This window comes from Desmodus rotundus, chromosome 6 (assembly GCF_022682495.2).
Source record: "Desmodus rotundus isolate HL8 chromosome 6, HLdesRot8A.1, whole genome shotgun sequence".
NCBI classification, from domain to species: Eukaryota; Metazoa; Chordata; class Mammalia; order Chiroptera; family Phyllostomidae; genus Desmodus; species Desmodus rotundus.
In genome coordinates this window covers 112,348,911-112,369,103 of record NC_071392.1, presented here as the reverse complement: position 1 = coordinate 112,369,103, position 20,193 = coordinate 112,348,911, and the positions used below count along the sequence as shown (strand labels likewise).

Here is a 20,193-nt window from a genome sequence, read left to right as displayed (position 1 = left end):
AGTCAGAGAGCAAATGAGCCCATTGATGTTGTGGTTCACACAGGACTATAGCAGTTGACAACAATTCACCCATTTGGGGTGAGGAGGTGAGACAATACATCCACAGGGGCAAATGGAAGGTACCCTACAAACTAGGCTATGCCACAGTAACAAGCAAACTCCATCTGAATCGTTCAAACAAAGTACAAAAAATAGTAAAATAAAAGCAGAAATTAGGAACAGAGAAAAACATAACAACCAGTAGCAACCACCACGTCAAAGTTTGTTCTTAAAAAAGAATAATAAAATTAAGAATCTCTGGTAAGACTAATCAAGAAAAAGAGAAGGCATGGGTAACTAATATTAGAAATAAAAAAGAGATAGCCCTGGCTGGTGTGGCTCAGTGGGTTGAGTGCTGGGCTGCAAACCAAATGGTCACCAGTTCGATTCTCAGTCAGGGCACATGCCTGGGTTGCAGGCCAGGTCCCCAGTAAGGGGTACGTGAGAGGCAACCACACATTTATGTTTCTCTCCCTCTCTTTCTCCCTCCCTTCCCCTGTCTAAAAATAAATAAATGAAATCATTAAAAAAAAGAGATAAAATGGCTTTATGCTAATAAATTACTTAAAAATACAAATTTCTAGGTCGGGGTAGAGGATGGGCTTTAGAAAGAAGGACTTTCCTACCTCTCTGAGACCTACACTCTAAGGTGTTGATTGTTGATCAGGGATGTCCATGAATGTGAGGGTGAGCTGGCCTCAGCTACAAAGAAGCCCTGCATGACGAGCAGGGTAGATTGTAGCTCTAAAAGCAGCCACAGCCCTGGCCAAGTATCTCAGTTGGTTGAAGCGTCATCCCAACACGCCGAGGTTGTGGGGTCGATCCTTGGTCAGGGCACATACAAGAATCAACCAACGAACGTATAAATAAGCAGAACAGCAGATCAGTGTTTCTCTCTCTCTCCCCCTTCCTCTCTCTCTAAAAATCAATCAATAATTTTTTTTTTAAAAAGCAGCCATAACTAATGGTAGTTGTTAGTTTTTTAGGTGTTATAATTTCCTTAGCTTTCAGCTAAGTCCTGTTCAAAGTTACCGCAGTTCTCATCCCTGCTATGGGGAATTACATGTAAGTGTGGTTCCTTTGGAGGTAAAGTACTAAGACGGCAGTAAGTACGGTGCCCACCAAGGTGACTACAGAGGCTTGCAGGAACTGCAAGAAAATGAGCAGCAGCTGAATTAACAAAGATTCTGGGCAAAAAATTAAGTTGGCAGATAAAACCAGAGAAGCTCCTAGTTAAAAGTCATCTTCTCGGCTACTAGAGAAATGGCCAGTTCAAGGATAGGGCAAGAAATCAGGAAACGTGTAAGACAGGCCTGGAACATCTTGTTCTACCAGGAAGCAAGGAAGCTGTCAACGGCGACTGGAGCTGCACTAACAGGACTCAGGAGAGGTTTCAAGAGAGGCTTTTTACTGGCCACAAGTGTGACCATTTGAGTTTTGATGATAATAATTTCAATGGACTGAAAACCGTCCAATGTGTTTAAATCCAAGAGTCCACAGTATTTAACAACAAAAAGAAAAAACATCATTGTCCTTGTTACCTTTATATGGATGCCAGGGAATCTACCCATTATTTTGAAAACTCGAATAAACTATACTTCAAGGTACCCACATAGTTGAAGAGGGGACATCTTCTTTAGAGAAATATTCTGGCCAAACTAGCATGTCACTATTTTGTAACCCCTTCTGAAATACTGGGTCTAGGTAATGACGAACGAATGGTTGTTATAGTGGAGACAACCAGACATATGGGCCTCCTAGTTGAATTACACGGCACTACTTTACTTATGAACCATTCTTGCACAATAAAACAAAACTTAAAAATATGAATCTCATAAAGCCTGTTGAGCTTAATCTCAATTAAAATATATATACATGGATTCATATCAAACAACAGGAGAATGAAATTATCAAAACACATACTATGGGAAACTCTAAAATACAACCCAGTTTTTTCAACAAACAAATTGCTATGAAAGAGAGAATTCAAGAGAAAGAAAACACAAGCCACAGACTGGGAGAAAATATTTGCAAGACATGTATGATAAAGGGCTTTATCCAAAATATACCCCCCAAAAAATCACTCAAAACTCAACAATAAAAAACTAAGTCTATTAAAAAAATGGGCCAAAGACCTTACTTAACAGACACCTCACCAAAGATACATAGAAGGCAAATAAGCATATGAAGAGTTTCCACATTACATGTCATTAGGGAAGTGAAAATTAAAACAAGATCATCACCGTACCCTGTTAAAATGGCCAAAATCCAAATCAGTGACGACACCAAACGCTGGCAAGACTGTGGAGCGACAGGCATTCTCCCTCACCGCTGGGAATACAAATGGCACGGCCGCCTCGGGAGCCAGTGCGGCAGTTTCTCACAAAACTCAACAGGCTCTTACCATGCCATCCAGCACTCACACTGCTTGCCATTTACCCGCGGGAGTTGAAAACCTGCACACAGGTATTTTTAGCAGCTTTATTTAAATTGCCAAAACATGGAGGCAACCAAGATGTCCTGCAGTAGGTAAATGGTTCGATAAACTGGTAGATCCAATGTACTAAAAAGAAATGAGTTATCCATCCATGAAGACACAGAGGAACCTCACATGCATATTACTAAGCGAAGAGCCAATCCAACAGGCTACATACTGTATGATACTCCAGAAAAGGCAAAACTACGGAGATAGGAAAAAGATCGGTGACCGCCAGGGACTGGGAGAAGGAAGGGATAAATGGGTAAAGCACAGAGGATTTTTAGGGCAGTGAAACTATTTTAAATCTTTTTTATGTGAAACACATGAGATTTCCTTCTAAATGACCTAGTGTGGATATAAATAAGGTTGGCCATGGGCTGACTGCCTTTGAAGGTGGGCTTGTTGAAGTTGGGTGATGAGTTCGAGGGTTATTATCCTATTGTCTCCACTTTTGTTTATTGTAAATTTTCTATAATCGAAGATTTAATAACATTTCCAGAGGCCTTCCCTAACTACCCTTCCTAAGGTAGATTACCTCTCTCCATGATTGGCTAGCACAGCACCCTATTTTCTTCACAGCACTTACCAAATGGCATTGTAGATATTGACTAATTTATTTCTCTCCACTAGGATTGAGTTTCCACAAGAATAAAAACTCTGTGTCTTGCTCACCACTGAACTGTAGCGCTGGGGCTGGCCCACAAAGGTGCTTAGTACGTCTCTGAGGCATAGAAGGATGGAGGGGTAAATGAGAGGACTAAAGGACAGAAGCACAGGCTGGGCAAGAACTAATGAAGAAATACATTTATAACAACACCCTCCACCATGAAAGGACGGAAGATTCCACGATCGACCCCTGGAGCCTTTGCAGCCAGCAGACTTCGGGTTTAGTTGTTTCTCCAACTGTCTGAGAGAGTAAACTAGATTCACAATTGCTCTTAGCCATGAACCCTTTCTGTGAATGAAATCTCCTGAAATAACACAATATATTACTGTATTTTTCGGACTATAAGACGCACCGGGCCATAAGATGCACCTAGGTTTTAGAGGAGGAAAATAGGAAAAAAAAACCCTTCACCACTGCCCCCCCATCCCCCCCCCCCCCGCAGCGAGCCAGGTAAGCTACATTTGGACTATAAGACGCACCCCCATTTCCAACCCCCCCCATATTTGGGGGGTGTCTTATAGTCTGAAAAAATACGGTAAATCGAAAAGCATGACAGTCAAAAGCAGATTTATTGTTACAGTCTAGTTTCAAAAGCATAACAAAAACCATCCAGTGGTTATGAGGAATCTAGGAAAACCTGTCCCAGTAATGCCAACTTGGAGGTAAAGGGCTGACTAGGGCAGCTGAGAAGTGGGGTTTTCTGCCTGGCCGGCTTCTTTTCCCTCACCCCATCATGGTTTTCAGGTGAGGAGAAAGTTCCTGGTCCTGCTGGGGGTTCCCATGGCCCTGAGCTCATCGTTTTCTTAACTCTCGACCTATTCCGTTTGAGAGAGAAGAACTCCCTCATCAAGTCCTCCACTTCCCACTGCTCTTCCTTCAGCCTCCTGCAACAGTGCAGGGCAGCAGGGTCGATGGGGTGCGCTTCCGTGTTGAAGATGTAGCCGCCAGCCCCCAGGATGCACTCCCCATAAGGAGTGATCACTGTATCGAAGGTGGAGCCGTTGTTGTGAATGAAGTTGTCCGGGTCAAACAGAAGGTAGAGGTATTTCACAGTCTCGGCCAGGAAGAAAGACTCCATGCGGTTGTCAAGCTTGTGGTCTCGCAGATCTTTGATCTGCCACGAGAGGGAAAGCAAGTCAGAAGAGCATCCCAGCGCAGCAGAAAGGGGCAGGGGACCCTGTTAGGAATTCCTGGTCTGCCACTTAGCTGCTGAGGGCCTCTGGGCAAATTGTTACCACGACTTCCAATGGGGCTTCCTACTTCCATTCTTACCCTAAAGTATATTTAGATGACAAGTTGTACCTGTCACTCCACTGAAAACCCCCAGGTGACCCCTCATTTCACACAGACCGAAAAACCACAGTCCAGGGCCTAACAGGTCCTTGATGATCTCGCTCCACCCTCCCTGACCTCACCTCCTATTACACTGTCCGGTGCTCTTGCAGGTCCAGCCACAAGGCCTTTCTGTTCTGCGAGTCAGCAAGCACATTCCCACCCCAGGTTCTTTCGGCCTCATAGTTTGCTCCCTCACTTCCTTCCGGTCTCTGCTTAAATGCTCCATTTTCAGAAAGGTCTTCCCTGATCTCCATGCCTGACCTGACCTTCAGAAAGGTATGGAGGGGAATTCCTAACCCCTTTATCCCACCTTTTTGTGACTATAAACACAGATCTAATCATCCCCCTTAATGGCATTTTAAAAATGTGGCATCTTGCACCTAGCTAATCCTCTCTGGATGGGGAATAGGGTGGCCACCAAGATTTTGCTACTGTAAACAACTAATTAGGGGTCTCATGAAGAAAAATTCATACTGAGTTTTTGGCCACAGATGAATGTAAGTTTACTTGCTATAAACACTTACTGTAGCTTCCCAGAATTAGCAATACATTTTTTGAGCAAAACTAATTCTCAGTGGACATCTATTTTACACACAAAAAAATGTGACTAAAATACGAATTTAATGTACCAAGAATTCTAATTCTCTTGCCCTGTTTGACAAAGGCCAAGGAGTCACATGCCTGTCCACATCCTTCACCTTGGATGACCTCCAAAGGGCTTCGTTTCATGAAAATGAGTTGAGCATTCCTAAGAAGTCCCTAATGGGCTTATCCATTTTGGCTTATTACACAATACAACGGATTGGAGACTAAAACACCATTGCTTTCTTTTCCCCCTACATATATATGTCTTTTCTTTAAATATATGCATCTGTTCTACTTATAGAATATAATTATATACAATTTTGAAAATGAAGAGGCTTCTTGTTTGTTTGTTTGTTTTTAATCCTTTACCCTAAAATAAAAACCGCTGTTGGCTGTTTGGTGACTTTTCTTCCAGACTATTTCCCTATACATCTGGTTTTTAAATGTAATGGATATTTACATCTTGCCTGCTTGGGTCCCCTAAGGCTGTGACATGGGTCTCACTCTTGACCCTTTCAACCCACTCTCCACGGAGCAGCCTCAGTGATCTTTCTAGTATAAAATCAGACTACGTCACTGCCATGCTGTAAATCCCACCAAGGCTTCCCACCCAAGCAGAATAAAGGCCAGGCTCTTCATGGCGTAAACAAAGCCCCACGTGATCTAGGCCCTGCCTACCTCTGGGACTTGACCTCTTCCCGCTTTCCTCCTTGCTCACTCCCCTCCAGCCGCCCTGGCTTTCTGCCTCCCACATACTCGTTCACAGTTTTCCCTACTGAAATGTTCATCACAATAACCCTCAGCCTAGCACAGCGCCGGGCCCGTGAAAGACATTCAATAAATATCTGTGAGACTGGTAGGCCGTTTCATTGCGGATCCCCAGGTTTGAATACAAGGTTATGGGCCTCTGAATTTCCCTTCTAGAACCCATTTTCTAGGCCTTTTCACAAAACTCACCCTTGCAAAGTAGCCTATTCCAAGAGCTAAAGGATGTCTGAAGCAGGGAGAATGCCAAGGGCATGGAGCCAAGACCCTGGGAACTAATACAAGCTCCGCTTCTACTATGTAACCTTTAGCAAGGCTCTTAGCTTCTGTTCCTCATTCTCTCCATCTATAAAATAAAGGCATTATGTACATCTCTAAGGTCCTTTTCCCGTGCTAATATTCCAGAACTCCCAACGTTCTACCCTTAAAGAGGCTCTTTAGCAGCAAGGGAGACATTTCCCAATTCTTGGAGCCATGGAAACACTTACTGTTGCAAATCCACACTCCACTCTGCTGATTTTTTCAATGGACTCCACAGCATCTCTTCCAAGCTCTAAGAGGGTGGGATCCCCCGTAGCACGGTAGAGGTACATGGCGCTCTCAATGAGTTCTGCAAAATCCAAAGCAAACCTTCCTCACCCAGTGGCTGATCAGGGAAGGTTCAAGCCCACTTAGAGCAGTGAGAGACTCCTCCCCTCCATACCTTGTCTATGGAGCCCCCACTAGGAGGAAGGAACATGAACAACTCACTCAATGCTGAGTTTCCAGAGCCAATAGACCCAAAGACTGAAGCTCAATGGAGACCAGCATTACAACTGACCATGGACTTCCATTCCAAGGAAGAAACAGGCGGCCAGTCTCTGGGACAGGGGATGTGGCAGAGGCAGCTGCCTCTCTCCCAATATCTGTTTCCACCTTCCTCCTTAGAAACTGAATCCCTGACTTTTGCCGAGCACATGGCTGCCAAGACTAACAGCCACTCTCAGCAGCCGGGTGTGGGATTAGGGTGCCTGACACCATAAAAAGCCATATAAGGCCAGACAGGAGAGAGAAACATTTCTATCTCAACCAAGCTACTACTTTTTTCCTGTCACGCACAGCCCAACCTACCTAAACTTGAAGAGGATGAGCTTGTCATTATAAGGCCCTTTCTGAGATGGGATGAAAAAAAACATGAAGGCCAACCTTCAGTCTAGCAAAGACGTGGCCATCCGTTCACCGTGCCCAGAGCAAGGCAACAGTCTTGCCTTAGGCTACCCACAACTGGAATGTGATGTTCAGACATGGGCCCCATCTGAAGATAAGTATTAGCCAATAGGAGTTGGTCTAGACGAGAAAATTTATTCTGGAGAAAAGAAAGCCCAGGAAAAGGTACTTACAGCTCTCCAGTATCTGAAGAGCTATTATGGAAGTGAAAGACTTGACTTCTAGGGTGGCCCCAGTGGGTGGAAGCTGCGGCTCAACAGACAGTTCTACTTCTTCACCTGCCTCTTCTCGGAGAGGAAAGAACTCTCCCCTCCCTGTACCACCCTCTCCTCCGGATTATTGCCCTTCCCTGTGTCCTCCTTCAGCAGCACTTTCCCTTCTTTTGATTTATTACTGCAAACCCCATTTCTTGTTTTTGGAGAAAAGATCTCGGCCTTCTCTCCAGTTTTCTCCTCCTTCTTCCCGCCACCCCCGCAACCCCAAAGGCCTCTAGACAATTGCCAATCTAATCGCTGATATTCTAAGACACAGACTGGGACACGTCCACTGGCAGATGAACACACTGTGCGTGTTCAAGGAAAGCAAAGATAGTGCTGTTCTGAGAAGCCTCCCCTTCAGCTTCTAGCAGCCGGCTAGACCAGTGCACCCAGGGCCAGTCATTTGTTTTCTCTTCCTCGGACATGGGCCTACGTTTCCTAGTAACTGCTTTAAATTCCTGTATATCCGGCCACCTCTCTAGAAGACAGTGACAGCCCAAGATTTGGATTTGGACTTGGGGTCAGGGGTGGGGGGCGGTTAACAGCCCTCAGAGGCCTTGCTAGGCTCTGTGTGTCGACACTGCTGATCAGATACTCCTACCAGAGCAGAAGGCACTGGCTAATCTAATTATAGAGTAGACCTTGTATCTCCCATTTGCTATTGTTTTGGGGTAGGAAGGGTGACTAGACTAAGGCGTTGCTGGATTCCTGGATGTGGTGCCTTACTTTCCACTGATGCCTTCCTGATAGCCCATCCTGCAAATGTAACAGGTTGCCTCTGTAAGTAGTGAGCTCCCTGCCACTAGGGGTAACCACACAAAGACTAGATGACCACTTGACATGGCTATGACAAGGGGATTTCAATTAGAAGACCTTAGATTCCCCCTCACCCTGAAAACACACAAGCCTAAGCCTCACGTTTAGTCCCAAACTTTGTCTTCATTTTGTCTATTGGTAACACTGGAAATGATACCTTCCGTGTTTTCTCTTAAGGAGAAAAAAAAAGCCACAAGAATAAATACATGATAAATACCAGGAACAGCAGCCTCTAAGGAGTCAAAAGTGACTGATTTGCTCTTCCCAGTGGCTGTTTTACTCCCTCTTCTGTTCCCTCTCCACAATTCCTATGACGATCCCTTGCATTGGAGAAGGAAGGAATTGGGGTAGAGGAGGGCCGAATTGGCAGAAGCCACTAGAAGGCCTGTCCCACAGCTAAAAGGCATTCTGGCAGGAAGGTGTGAAAAGTCTACAACGGTGGTAATGGAACCTATTTTGGGATGGGAATGACCATGTGTGCTGACTAAGCTTCCTTCCTCTGTCCGCCTTTCCCTTCCCCACCTCACTAGGTTTAACTTCCCTGCAGTGAATCAGAGGATCAGGGCTGGGACGGAACTTGAGACTTTTATCTAGTGTGTAGTCCCTTCCTTCTCAGCCTCTTGATTCCTGAGCTGCAAGTGAGGAGGTGGATGAGACCAGATGATTCATTCCTAAACTGCATTCCAAAGTTCTAACATTTCTTACTATAGAAGCATAATTTATCTGACCCACTGACTTAGGAAGTTTGCCTAAACTTCTGGAATCTTGATGGTAGGAACTCAAAAGGAGTCGACCTGGCTTTTTCCATCTCATTCACTTGCTCGAGTCTGAAAGAGCGTATTTATTTAGGAGACCTGGCTTCCAGTCCTAGCTCCAATATTTACAGCCTTGGAAAAGCCATGTCAACCTATCAGGCCTCAGTTTCCCTATGTGAAAAGATGAGGATAAATAATTCCTGGCAGGAAAACCATCCAGAGCCATGGGAAGAATCAGACAGAAACAAAACAAAAGACTAGCAAACACTTGCGAGGCACGGAAACCTCTAGGGACATGAGGATTTGGGGTCCAGAGAACCAAACCAGACAGCCAGAGGTGCCGCTTACCCGGCCGAAGTGGGTAGCCCTCTCGCTTCTCCACTGTGTATCCCTGAGGAATGTTGTAGAATTCTGGGAGCCCCCCAAACTGCTTCCACACAGTGTAGTAGTTAAGGAAGGTCTTCATGGCATTGTCGATGTCCCCAATGAGGCTCTGCAGGAGAGAAATGGTTGTCAGGCAGGCAGCCACCAGGCACAAAATCCCACCGCCTCCGGGAAGAGAAACGCAAAAGCTTTAGAGTCAAGAAGGCCTGCGATCAAACCCTGCGCTGGCCATTTACTCACTGTGAGGCCGCACACCAGATAGTGACCTGCTCTGAGCCCCATCTCCAAGATGCAAACCAGACGTCATATATTGTCGTGAGGGATGGAGGTTGTATACAAAGTGCCTGGCTGCCAGTAAGTGCCCAGTTGCTGCTGGCCAGTTTTTAAATAGGCAAGCCAGCCATTTGGTTCAAAAATCTTAAGAACAGAAAAAAGGTTGACTGTACCAAGTCTCGCTCCCACTCTACACCCCAGCATGTAATCAGTTTGTATTAGTTTGTAAACATAAGCAAATACGCATGAATATATATTATTTCCCCACATTAAATATAGCTGATTAAATGTACTGTTCTGAGGTTCCCTTTATTCATTTAACAATATAGCTTGATTTTTTTCCATGTAAGTACATAAAGAGCTCCTTCCTCCTATTGCATTGCATTCCACTGCTTGGACCATAATTTAATTAGGTCCTTATGAATAGCCGGTTGGCTTGGTTCTAATCTTTTGCTATTTGCTTTATCAATGTTGCAATAAATAATCTTGTACATGTCACCTCAAGCATACACAAAGTGTGTCTGTAAAATAAATTTCCAGAATTAAGATCGCTGGATCAGAGGATATACGCATTTGTAATTTTACCAGCTGTTGTTAAGTAGCTATTATTAACATAAGCTCACAGGGAACAGCGGACCTTCTTGACATATCCATTGGAGGTCTCAGGGACAGAGCAAACTTGACTTTTCCCAAGCAAAATTCTTGGCTCCCTCATTTCCCCACAAAGTTGTCTCTCTCTTCTCTCCCCTCTCTCCCTGCTCATAAATGGCACCAGCATCTACTGAGTTACTCTGGCCAGAAACCTGGTGGTTATCCTTGACTTCCCCCTTATGCCCTACCCACATCTACTCCATCAGCATTTCCTATCAATTCCATTTCCAAAACATCAAGATTTTTCTCTCTTTCTCTAGAGCCACCGGGTGGTCTGGTCACCAGCATCTCACACTGGGATGACATCAAAGGCCTCTGTGCTTATCCCACCACTTGTCCTCTCGCCCTCTCCACCCCACCGTTCCCAAGGCAGCAGCGTAACCATCTCACTACACACCCCAGACCTCAGGGCTTCCCACAGGCTTAGCACAGGGTCTGCACAACTCTCCGTGGCCCTCAAGGCCCTGCACAGTCTGGTCATTGCTGACCTTCCGTCCACTGATCTTTTCCTTCCCTGGACTGTGGCTTTTCTTTGTTTCCAATAAACACCCAACTCTTTCCTGACTCAGGACCTTCATACGCAATACTTCCTCTGCCTGGAAAGTCACCCCCCACCCTCAATTCTTCAAGTATCAGCTTTAACATCACCACTTCTGAGAGGCCTTCTTGTCTAAAGTTGGTCCCTATCCAATGTTCTATTTTAGCCTCTAATTTGTTTCCTTCATTGCCATTTATTATTTTATGTATTTATCTGTTTAAGTTTGTCTTTGTGTCTTGTCCCCTACAACTTCATGAGGTCAGCAGGGCCTGGAACGCAGAAGGCATTCAAATATTTGCTGAGTAAGTGAATGAACACATTTACTATCTCTAAGCCTCCTTTCTTCATTTATGAAATAACAGTTACCTCAGTGTGCTGTGATGATTCTGAGTAAAGTCCCTGGCACAGAAATCATTTTTTCATAAGTATTTAATTTATTGCGAACTACTTAAAAATAAGTAAGCCCTAAAATCTCATTAAGAAATATATTTCCAAAACAATTGCTTTTAGGTTTTATAATTACATATCAAAAAACTGAAAACTATTAATGTTGTTTTAATCGCTTATATATTAATAATAACTAAATCCAGAAGAAAACAAATGGAATCCTCAGAGCGCATGGTCACAGGAAGTTTTCTGTTTTTAACTTCTAGGTACTAGAACCAAAGTTTGTTACAGAGATCTATTATAGTGTATCAGTAAAATTTTTTCAGCATGAAATATAATAATTAGGATAAAATTCTGCTGGGGGAGTAGCATGGAAACATAAGTTCAAGGAGGAAAGGGTATGGTACGTGACTACTCAGACATGTAAGATTAAAAATATGCGAGGGGCGCTTTAGTTTTTCAAAATTCTTCCAGGAGGCATTCAAGCAACAAAACATGAAGATCTCAGGAGAGCAGGACCGATATTTTATATTATTAAGTTGTCCCTGAGCTTGTTTCCCTGTCTGAATAATAAGAGGGTCAGCTAAGAGTTCATAAGGGAGGACTAGTTAAATACACTATAGTGTATCTATTCAACGAAATATATGTAGCTGTTAAAGAAAAGGTAAAACTATATCGTATCAATAAAGAAAATCTCTACGATATAATCAGTGATAAAAGAATATGTACATGTTCCTCTATATATAAAGAAAAAAGAGGGATATAAATATTCACAAATTTATACATATAAAGTTGTGGAAAGATATACAGAAAACTGATTAATAGGGGCTGGAATGGGGAGAGGGTCTGGGGGGTGGGACTCAAGACTTACTTTTCAACGGTGTTCCCTTTTGTGCTTTTTAAATTGACCACCACCTCCATGTTATTACCTTTGCTTAAAATTTAAAAAAGCTAGTTGATAAAAATAGTGTGGTCCACCTAGGGGCTGAGCAGATGGGCTCTGGGATCCCTTCCAGCTGCAAGTCTCAGACCGTGTAATGGAAAAACATAGTGACGGCAGACGGCAGCCCCAGCTGCGTTCACGCCCTTTCTCGGGGCTACTCTCGAGAATGAGGAGGTTTGGCAGCAATGTCCAGTGGAGAAAGAGATGTTGCCAATGTCCATGACTGCCCAGCCTGGAAAGACGCTCTCCGTCTTATATGAACAACCTTCCAGAGCAAACTGGAAGCCAGGTTCCTGACACCTTATAGCTCCCCTTGGAAAACTCAGTGAGGCAGAATCTTACATCTATCCAGTTCACTGTCTCTCTTCCACCCCTAAACCATCCAAAAAAACCCCTGAAGCAACTAAACTACTGGCTTTGACCCTTACTTCAGAATGAGCTTGCTTTGCCAGCTCCATAGGAAACTGACCGCGCTCTCTGACCGTTCCTACCTGAAGACCAGGCCAGTAGGCCTCCAAGGACTGGAAGACCGGCATGGACACGGTCCCCTTGTACATCTGCACCCACAGGTACCAGTCATCGAAGTGGGTGTAATTCCGGATGGCTTTGTTATATTCTGCAGTGAAGACGGGATAATGGACATGTCAGTGATTAGGGAGACAACAGACAGCCCTTGGCAACCGAAGCATGGACTTAAACTTTGGAGGGATCATATGATGGTCCAGCCTCAAAGCAGACTAGGAAGCAGTGAGGCAGAGAGGAAGGAGCATGGGGTCTGGAGTCAAACTTCTAGGCTCAAAGTCTAGCTCCAGATTCACCACATGCTACCTGTGACCTCGGGTAAGTTTTTTCCTCTTCAGCCTCAGGCTCATGATCTGTATGTAAGGAAAGCAATGCTATAGACCTCGTAGGGTTCTTCAGTCATTTATTCACCCGACAATATTCACTAAGCAGCACCTACTACAATGCCAGTCTCCCGGGGGTGGCAAACAAGACTAAGAAGGCTCTCGGCCCTCAAGGAGCTTACATGCTACTGGGAACTTGAACTTATACCTCCCCCTAAACTGTAAAGTCATGAGGGCCAGCACTTTGTTTTGATTGCAGAATCCCCAACACTAAGATAGTACACAATAAATACACACAATACTCTCTGAATCAATGAAACACTGAATACACGTGCAAATAAATAAGACAACCTCGCATAGTGTTGTAAGGAATAAATAAAACAGTCCCTGTTCAAGGGACTTGGCACAGCACTTGACCTATCAATGATACTCAAGAAATATTTGCTGAACAAATGAATGGTTGCTATAATAATAACTATTAGGTGCTCAACAATTCCTCCATATCATTATTACTAGTGTCTAAGGGCCTGGAGGGTTACGTGTTTTTACTCAGCAGGCATTAATCTACAACCTACCTCATGCAAAGCATTGTGGGAAATACAAAGATGAAGAAGGCATGGATGCTGTAACTGTGGATGACAGTAGACTGCAAGAGAGACGCTGAAGGCCTTAAAAATTCTGAGGAAGGATTAAGCTACTACTTGGGCAAGGTGACATTTAAGCTGGGCCTTAAAGGTTAAATAGAATTTGGGCACGAGAAGACAGGAAATAAAGGTATTCCAGGCAAAGGAAATACATTGCAATAGCCAGGAAATAAGAAATCCAGGGCCACCCACACAGAATGCAGCACAGTTCACTGGCTCTTGTAAAAAGGCAACAAGAGGTGTAGTGGGCACCAAGTGGGCAGTGTGCGTCCGTGGTGACTTTGAGCAGACTTGGGTATTCAGAACTGATTCTCTAGGCACTTGGGAGCAACTCAAAGTTTATAAACAAACCACATGTCAACAGGAAAAATCATGGGGAAAGCCCCTTACCCTGCCTTTACCTAGGAACATGGCCATGAGCTTCTTATCCTGAAGTAGGATGGCTCCTTTCACCAGGTACTCGAAGTAGGAGTCCACGCCAGCCCCGATGCCCGCGTCCTGGGCCACCCACTTGCCAGTGAGCACGTCAATGTGGTTGCCGACCTAGGAGAGAGACAGGTAGTCCCGACAAAGGGCCCAAGACGAAACAAGGATCTCCCCACATCCCTTACTGCCTAGTGAGATAAGGCAGGCACCCCAGTGCTTCTTGGGAGACATGCAGGCTATCGGGGTACAGGGTTGGGGGTCCAGGCTGCATCATGGCCAGCCCCCCTGCGTATCTGTACAGTAGAGATGCACGTCATGCACATGTATGAGGACTTAATATCCACACTGAGCAAAAATGAAAAAAACCCCGAAAACAATGATTTGGAGTGTTTATTCTCTGTCTTGAGTGCATGTGACCTGGGAGATGAGAACTTGCTGTTCCCAAAATCGGTCTCAGATTTCTGAGAACTCTGCATGTGGTCCCAGTGTAGCAGGGGCGTCCAACCCATGGCCTGTGGGCCGCATGCGGCTCAGGATGGCTATGAATGCAGCCCAACACAAAATCATAAATTTACTTAAAATCTTTTTTTTTTGCTCATCAGTTTTCATGTTTGTGTGTTTAATATGAGGCCCAAGACAACTCCTCTTCTTCCAGTGTGGCCCAGAGATGCCAAAATGTTGGACACCCCTGGAAGACACAAGACATACTTAACATATTTCCCTAAACAAACCCAGGGAGGACAACCGCAAACTAGTGGAGTGGATGCCAGCAAAGAGAGGAACTGGGTAGCTGGGGACAGGAGTTAGAGTGACAGATGTCACTGGGTAATTCCTTTGTATCCTTTGACTTGTGAACCACGGGACTAATAAAACCATTTTTAAACAAAATCTAAAACATTTAAATGAAGAGATGTGTTGTCCATATAACTTAGATCCTAATGGAAGCTGATAACTTCGTCTGTTACTCAAAGAAACTGCTAACCATTCTGTGTTAGTTTGGGTTCTCCTGGGTTCAGACCCTCAGCAGGGAAGAATGCAACTAGTTGATTTTGAAAGTGAGTTCCTGGACATACCAGCAGAGGAAGAAGAAAGGGGGGCAGGAAAGTGAGGCAGCCCCAAGAAGGTGTGTCATCGGGCAAGTTACCACCATGGGAACTGGAGTCGATGCCAAGGGGCAGCTCTGGCAGTCCACACAGAGTGCAAGCCTCTGCATTATTTCAGCCGAGGGACGGAGAACTGGGGAGATCACCCACAAATTCCCATCAGTACTCACTGACTGGGAATTGCTCCAGGGTTAGCATTAAGTCCTGATACTTCCAGTCCAAGGAAAAGAGCAGGATCCAGACACAAGAAAAAGCTGATAAGCAAAGAAACACGGATGCTGGTGGTCAGAAGCCAAGCCAGTGTGCATGAAAATGGTAAGGGCTGAGAGGACATGGGCAGGGCACCCACAGGGTCCACAAGGGCTCAAGAAAAAAACTGCCTGTGTTGGACTTAATAACAGAGTGATTATAGGTCTCCAGAGGGGCACCTTCTTAAGGGATTTTCAAGGATTCCTCACAAGAGTTTCACTTTCAAGCTTAGAATTAGACTTTGCATAAAATGTGCCTTCACCTGAATCACTTACAATTAGTAGTCTTTATAAGTCAATGACTCACCAAAGGAGATATTAATGCAACATCATTGCTACTGAAGCAACTGAGGATCAGAGATGTTGAGTAACTTGCTCAGGGTCACACAGTTTCGATGTAGCAAGGCCTGGGCTCAAACCATGCCCTGACTAAATCTAATGCTATTTCCTGCACGGCTTTGGTTAAATTACTGTTTTACTAGATTATCCAGTTTAGGAGTGAAACTGACCTTAGAAATCAACTGGCCCAAGTGTGTTAAGTTTCCATGAGTTAACAGGTATTAGAGAGGAAAGGGAAGCTCTGGGGTCAAATAAATTTGGGAAATGCAGAGTTAAGCAAAGTTGAATAAATTTATTTGCCACAGGATTTAACACCTTTAGCAAGCTCATGTTCATTATGACTTCTCCCTGCTCCCCCCAACCAAAAAGATACTTTATATAGTCTTCCCCCAACTTAATTGACTAGGAATCATTCTTTCATGGAATAACCATTCATCATGTCCCACACCTGGTGTTCTAAGGAACACAGTTTTGCAAGCAAAAATGGACAGGGAAAATGAGGGCCAGGTGGGCTGACGATCTAAGGTCACCAAATGAGTTAGGGGCATGAAGCATATGACCCACTCCCCAGCAATCAGAGAAATTCAAGAAGTCAAAGCTTAACACAGACCTTTTCCCTACCAAAGGATGTTCTCCTCTCATGCTCTCTGTACCTCTGTGCCAGAACATGAAGTGGATGCTTGGTCTATTTTCGGTGTCATGAGCCTAAGTCCTGGACCACTCCTGAGTCACCCTCAGTCGCCTTTGGCTGCACTGCAACTTGTTGCTCAGAGCCCTGAGCCTCATAAGCAGGGGCCAAGGCAGCCAACTTGACTCTGACGGGAAGGGTGCAGCCAACCTACCAGCCCGATATCTGACCGGCTCTCCCAGAGACGCATCAGGGCCACTCTGGCCACGTCTTCGAACACAGGGTCACCAGTGAGGCTGCTCAGGGTGGCGAATTCCACAATGAAGGTCCCGATCCCTGCCGTACAGGTGACAGGGGTCTCTCCCGGGTTCACGCCATGAAGCAGGTTCACCGTTCCATATGGCATGCCAGTGGGGGTCTGAAAGGCTGAACAATCACAAAATCATGACCCCAGACAGGAGCAGGGAGCTAGGGATTGCTGGATACAGGCCCAAAGCCTGTTGCCTTGGCCAGCACTTCCTCTTTATCTCCCGGGCAATATACTAGAGACTCGGTCGGAGAAGGACAGATGTCACTGGAGGGCTCTTAGTGGCCATGGAAGCCAGATGCTGTCAAACACTGCTCCACATGACCCTCGGGCTCTCGCCCCCGATGAGGAGGAAAGCAGAGGGCTGCTCTCGAGGCTGTCACAGGCCACACATGCTCACTGCGGATACCGCAGCTCTACTTTCACCTGTTCTACACTTTGCCTTCAGAGGCCAGGCAGGCGACTTAGCGTGAAGCAGGCAGGGTTTAGACCACGAGGAGTGATGGGGCTTGTGGCGCCCTGAAGGGCAAGCTCCCTTAGAAGCCATTCATATGCTTTTTAATTTTTTTTTGTTCAGTTTTATGGAGATATAATTGACATACAGCATTGTATAATAGCATAATAACTTGACTTACAGATATTGAGAAATGATTATCACAATAAATTTTGTTAACCTCCATCATCTCATACAGATACAAAAAGAAAAAAAAAGTGTTTTTCCTTGTTGAGAACTTTCACGATCTACTCTCTTAGCAACTTACAAACTCATCACACCACGGTGTTAACTGTTGTGTTGTATGTTACATCCCCAATTCCTATTTGTCTTGTAACTGGAAGTTTGTGTCTTCTGATTCCTCTCATATACTTTTTTAAACACCATTTTGACCAAATGAAACATATCTGCGAACCTAAACGCAGGAGCCAGTTTGAGATCCCCATCTTTAAATAAAGAGTTTAGGGGCCAAATTATTATTTTTAAAAAAATGGACATAAAACCACTAAACCGCTGAGGTGGTCCAGCCTCAGTTTACAGGTAGGAAAAGTCATCCTTGCAAGGAAGTGACTCAAAGGTCACACAGAGAAAGCCACACAGAGCTGGGATGGGAATGCCTGCCGTGTACCCACTCCCTCTCCCTTTCCCCACAAGCCCGATGCTCTGCCCACCCCTCCCCAGTACTTTCTGATTCAAGGCAAGGAATGAGACAGGCAGAGATTTCCTCTCCAGGCCAAAAGGTCAAGCTACCCAGAGCAGCCTGTGCGTCACCAAACTGTGAACAAAGTCATCAAAACATCCAAGAGCTACAAGGTTCAGCAACTTGGCTGTAGACGAGAAACTTGCTATCTGGCAAGCATGAGTGGCAAGCAAGGAGAATGAGAGTCACAACCCAGACGGGCTCAAAGGAATACTTCCGAAAAGTCAGGCAGTATTAAAAAGAGAGGGAATGAAAAAATTCTATTTCTTGACCTAAATGGTAGATACAGTGTTGCTGGCTCCGATGTGCACTTTTCAATATGGACACGTCTTAGGACAAAAGTTTCTTAAATGGCATAAAAAAGAAGGGAGAGACCAGGCAGAGCTTCCTCTGGGGATGAATCGCACTGGACACAATGTCTGTAAGGAGACACTTAGGCCCTGAGCCATGAGTGAGACCTGAGCCCAGCTCGCTCACTTTCCTCAGTTCTTCCCACACGATGACAGGCAAGTACTGTGTGAAAGGGAGAAGGGAGACGGCCAAGAGGCTGGTGGAAAGCACAGCATGATGTGTTTGGGTGTGAACAGCCCTCAGCCTCCACCACACCCTGAAGAGAACACAGTGTCCAGCTGATGCTGTCAAAGCCAGCTACTGCCACACCAGACAAACAAATTGAGGCTTGGCCTGCAGCCCTGCACACAGCTTAGCTAAAAACAAGTACCTCTCATTTCAAAGACATTTGAGGTTCTCCAAGCACTTTCTCCTTTCTGACCCTGTTGCATGTCTCTCCAAAACCAAATGTTACTAAGCAATGAATGGGTTAACAATGAAAATAAGGAAGAAATCAAAAGATACCTTGAAATAAATGAAAATGAGAAGACAACAACTCAAAATCTATGGGACACAGCAAAAGCAGTCTCAAGGGGAAATTTATAGTATTACAGGCCTATCTCAAGAAACAACAGAGACTTCCAGTCAAGATGGAGGTGTACGTAGACATGCTTTGCCACCTTGCACGACCATAAGAAGGATCACTACTAATTTCAAAATGAGAAACACCCAGAAATGCCAGAAAATTGAACTATACAGAAGTCTGACAACCAAGGATTTAAAGAAGCTATATTCATCCAGACAGGTATGAGGGCTGGAGACGGGCAGAGAGGATGTGGTGTGGTGGCAGCGAGCCAACAGTGGCGAGGTGGCAGCGGCAGCCAGTGGAATGGACAGTCCCACATTCATGTGCGGTGGATAAAAATCAGGGGAACACCTTGTAAGCAAATGATCCCAAACCCAGTCCAGACCACGCAGCCCAGGGTTCCAGCACCAGGAAAAATAAAGCCGCATAATTTCTGGCTGTAAAAACCAGTGGGGATTGGGGAGGCAGAATAAACTGCTGGTTTCTTAGGAGAGTCCAGAACACACGCAAAGCCACCCACTCTGGGAGCCACAACCAGGGCAGCAGCTGAAAAGGCAGCAGTCACATATGGGAAGTGGGTGAACTGAGTGGAAATGGGGTAAGTGCCAGGCAAGCCCCCAGAAGTCAGCCAGCAGCAGCACTGTCTCCTCTTCAACCCTTCCCCACCCCCACAGAACTGCAAAGTGGTAAAGCAGGCTGCCCGCCCTGGCAAATACCCAAGTCTCTGCCCTGCACAACTTAACAGGTGCGCTAACACAGGATGTCAAAGCGGCTCTACCTAGTACACAGACACAAGGAGGCTGCCAAATGAGGAGACAAAGAAATATGGCCCAAATGAAGGAACAGAACAGAACCCCCCAAAAAACTAGGTGATGTGGGGGTAGCCAACCTATCAGACGCAGAGTTCAAAACACTGGTGACCTGAATGCTCAGAGATCTCAGTGAATACAGGAAAAGCATAATGAAAGAAATGAAGGCTACACTATGCAAAATAAAGAAAAATCCACAGGAAACCAACAGTGAAGGGACAGAAGCTGGGATTCAAATCAATGATTTGGAGCATAAGGGAGATACAAACATTCAACCAGAACAAAATGAAGAAACAAGAATTCCAAAAAATGAGGAGAGTTTATGAAGACTCTGGGATGTCTCCAAAAGGGCCAACATCCGAATCACAGGGGTGCCAGAAGGAGAAGAGGAAGAGCAAGAAATTGAAAATTTATTTGAAAAAATAATGAAGGAAAACCTCCCTAATTGGCAAAGGAAATAGACATACAAGTCTAGGAGTACAGAGTCCAAAACAAGTTGGACCCAAAGAGGACCACACCAAGACACATCATAGTTAAAATGCCAAAGGTTAAAAATAAAGAGAGAATCTTAAAAGCAGCAAGAGAAAAGCAAAGAGTTACCTACAAAGGAGTTCCTGTAAGATAATCAGCTGATTTCTCAAAAGGAACTTTGCAG

The 20,193-nt window shown here is 45.0% G+C and overlaps 1 protein-coding gene across 2 annotated transcripts in view; it reads right to left on the bottom strand.

Annotated features, from left to right (window-relative positions):
• Positions 1 to 3,735: 3,735 nt before the first annotated feature.
• The window catches only part of EDEM2 (ER degradation enhancing alpha-mannosidase like protein 2), a 29,539-nt gene continuing 13,081 nt past the window's right edge, over positions 3,736 to 20,193 (bottom strand). For both annotated transcript variants that reach the window (XM_053926656.1, XM_045194699.3), the window contains exons 6-11: positions 16,528 to 16,739; positions 13,971 to 14,112; positions 12,572 to 12,696; positions 9,253 to 9,397; positions 6,359 to 6,480; positions 3,736 to 4,299 (exon numbers count right to left, since the gene is read on the bottom strand). In XM_053926656.1, the coding sequence (XP_053782631.1) occupies positions 3,802 to 4,299; positions 6,359 to 6,480; positions 9,253 to 9,397; positions 12,572 to 12,696; positions 13,971 to 14,112; positions 16,528 to 16,739 (1,244 nt within the window). In that variant the 3' untranslated portion in view covers positions 3,736 to 3,801. The remainder of the gene's footprint in view (positions 4,300 to 6,358; positions 6,481 to 9,252; positions 9,398 to 12,571; positions 12,697 to 13,970; positions 14,113 to 16,527; positions 16,740 to 20,193) is intronic.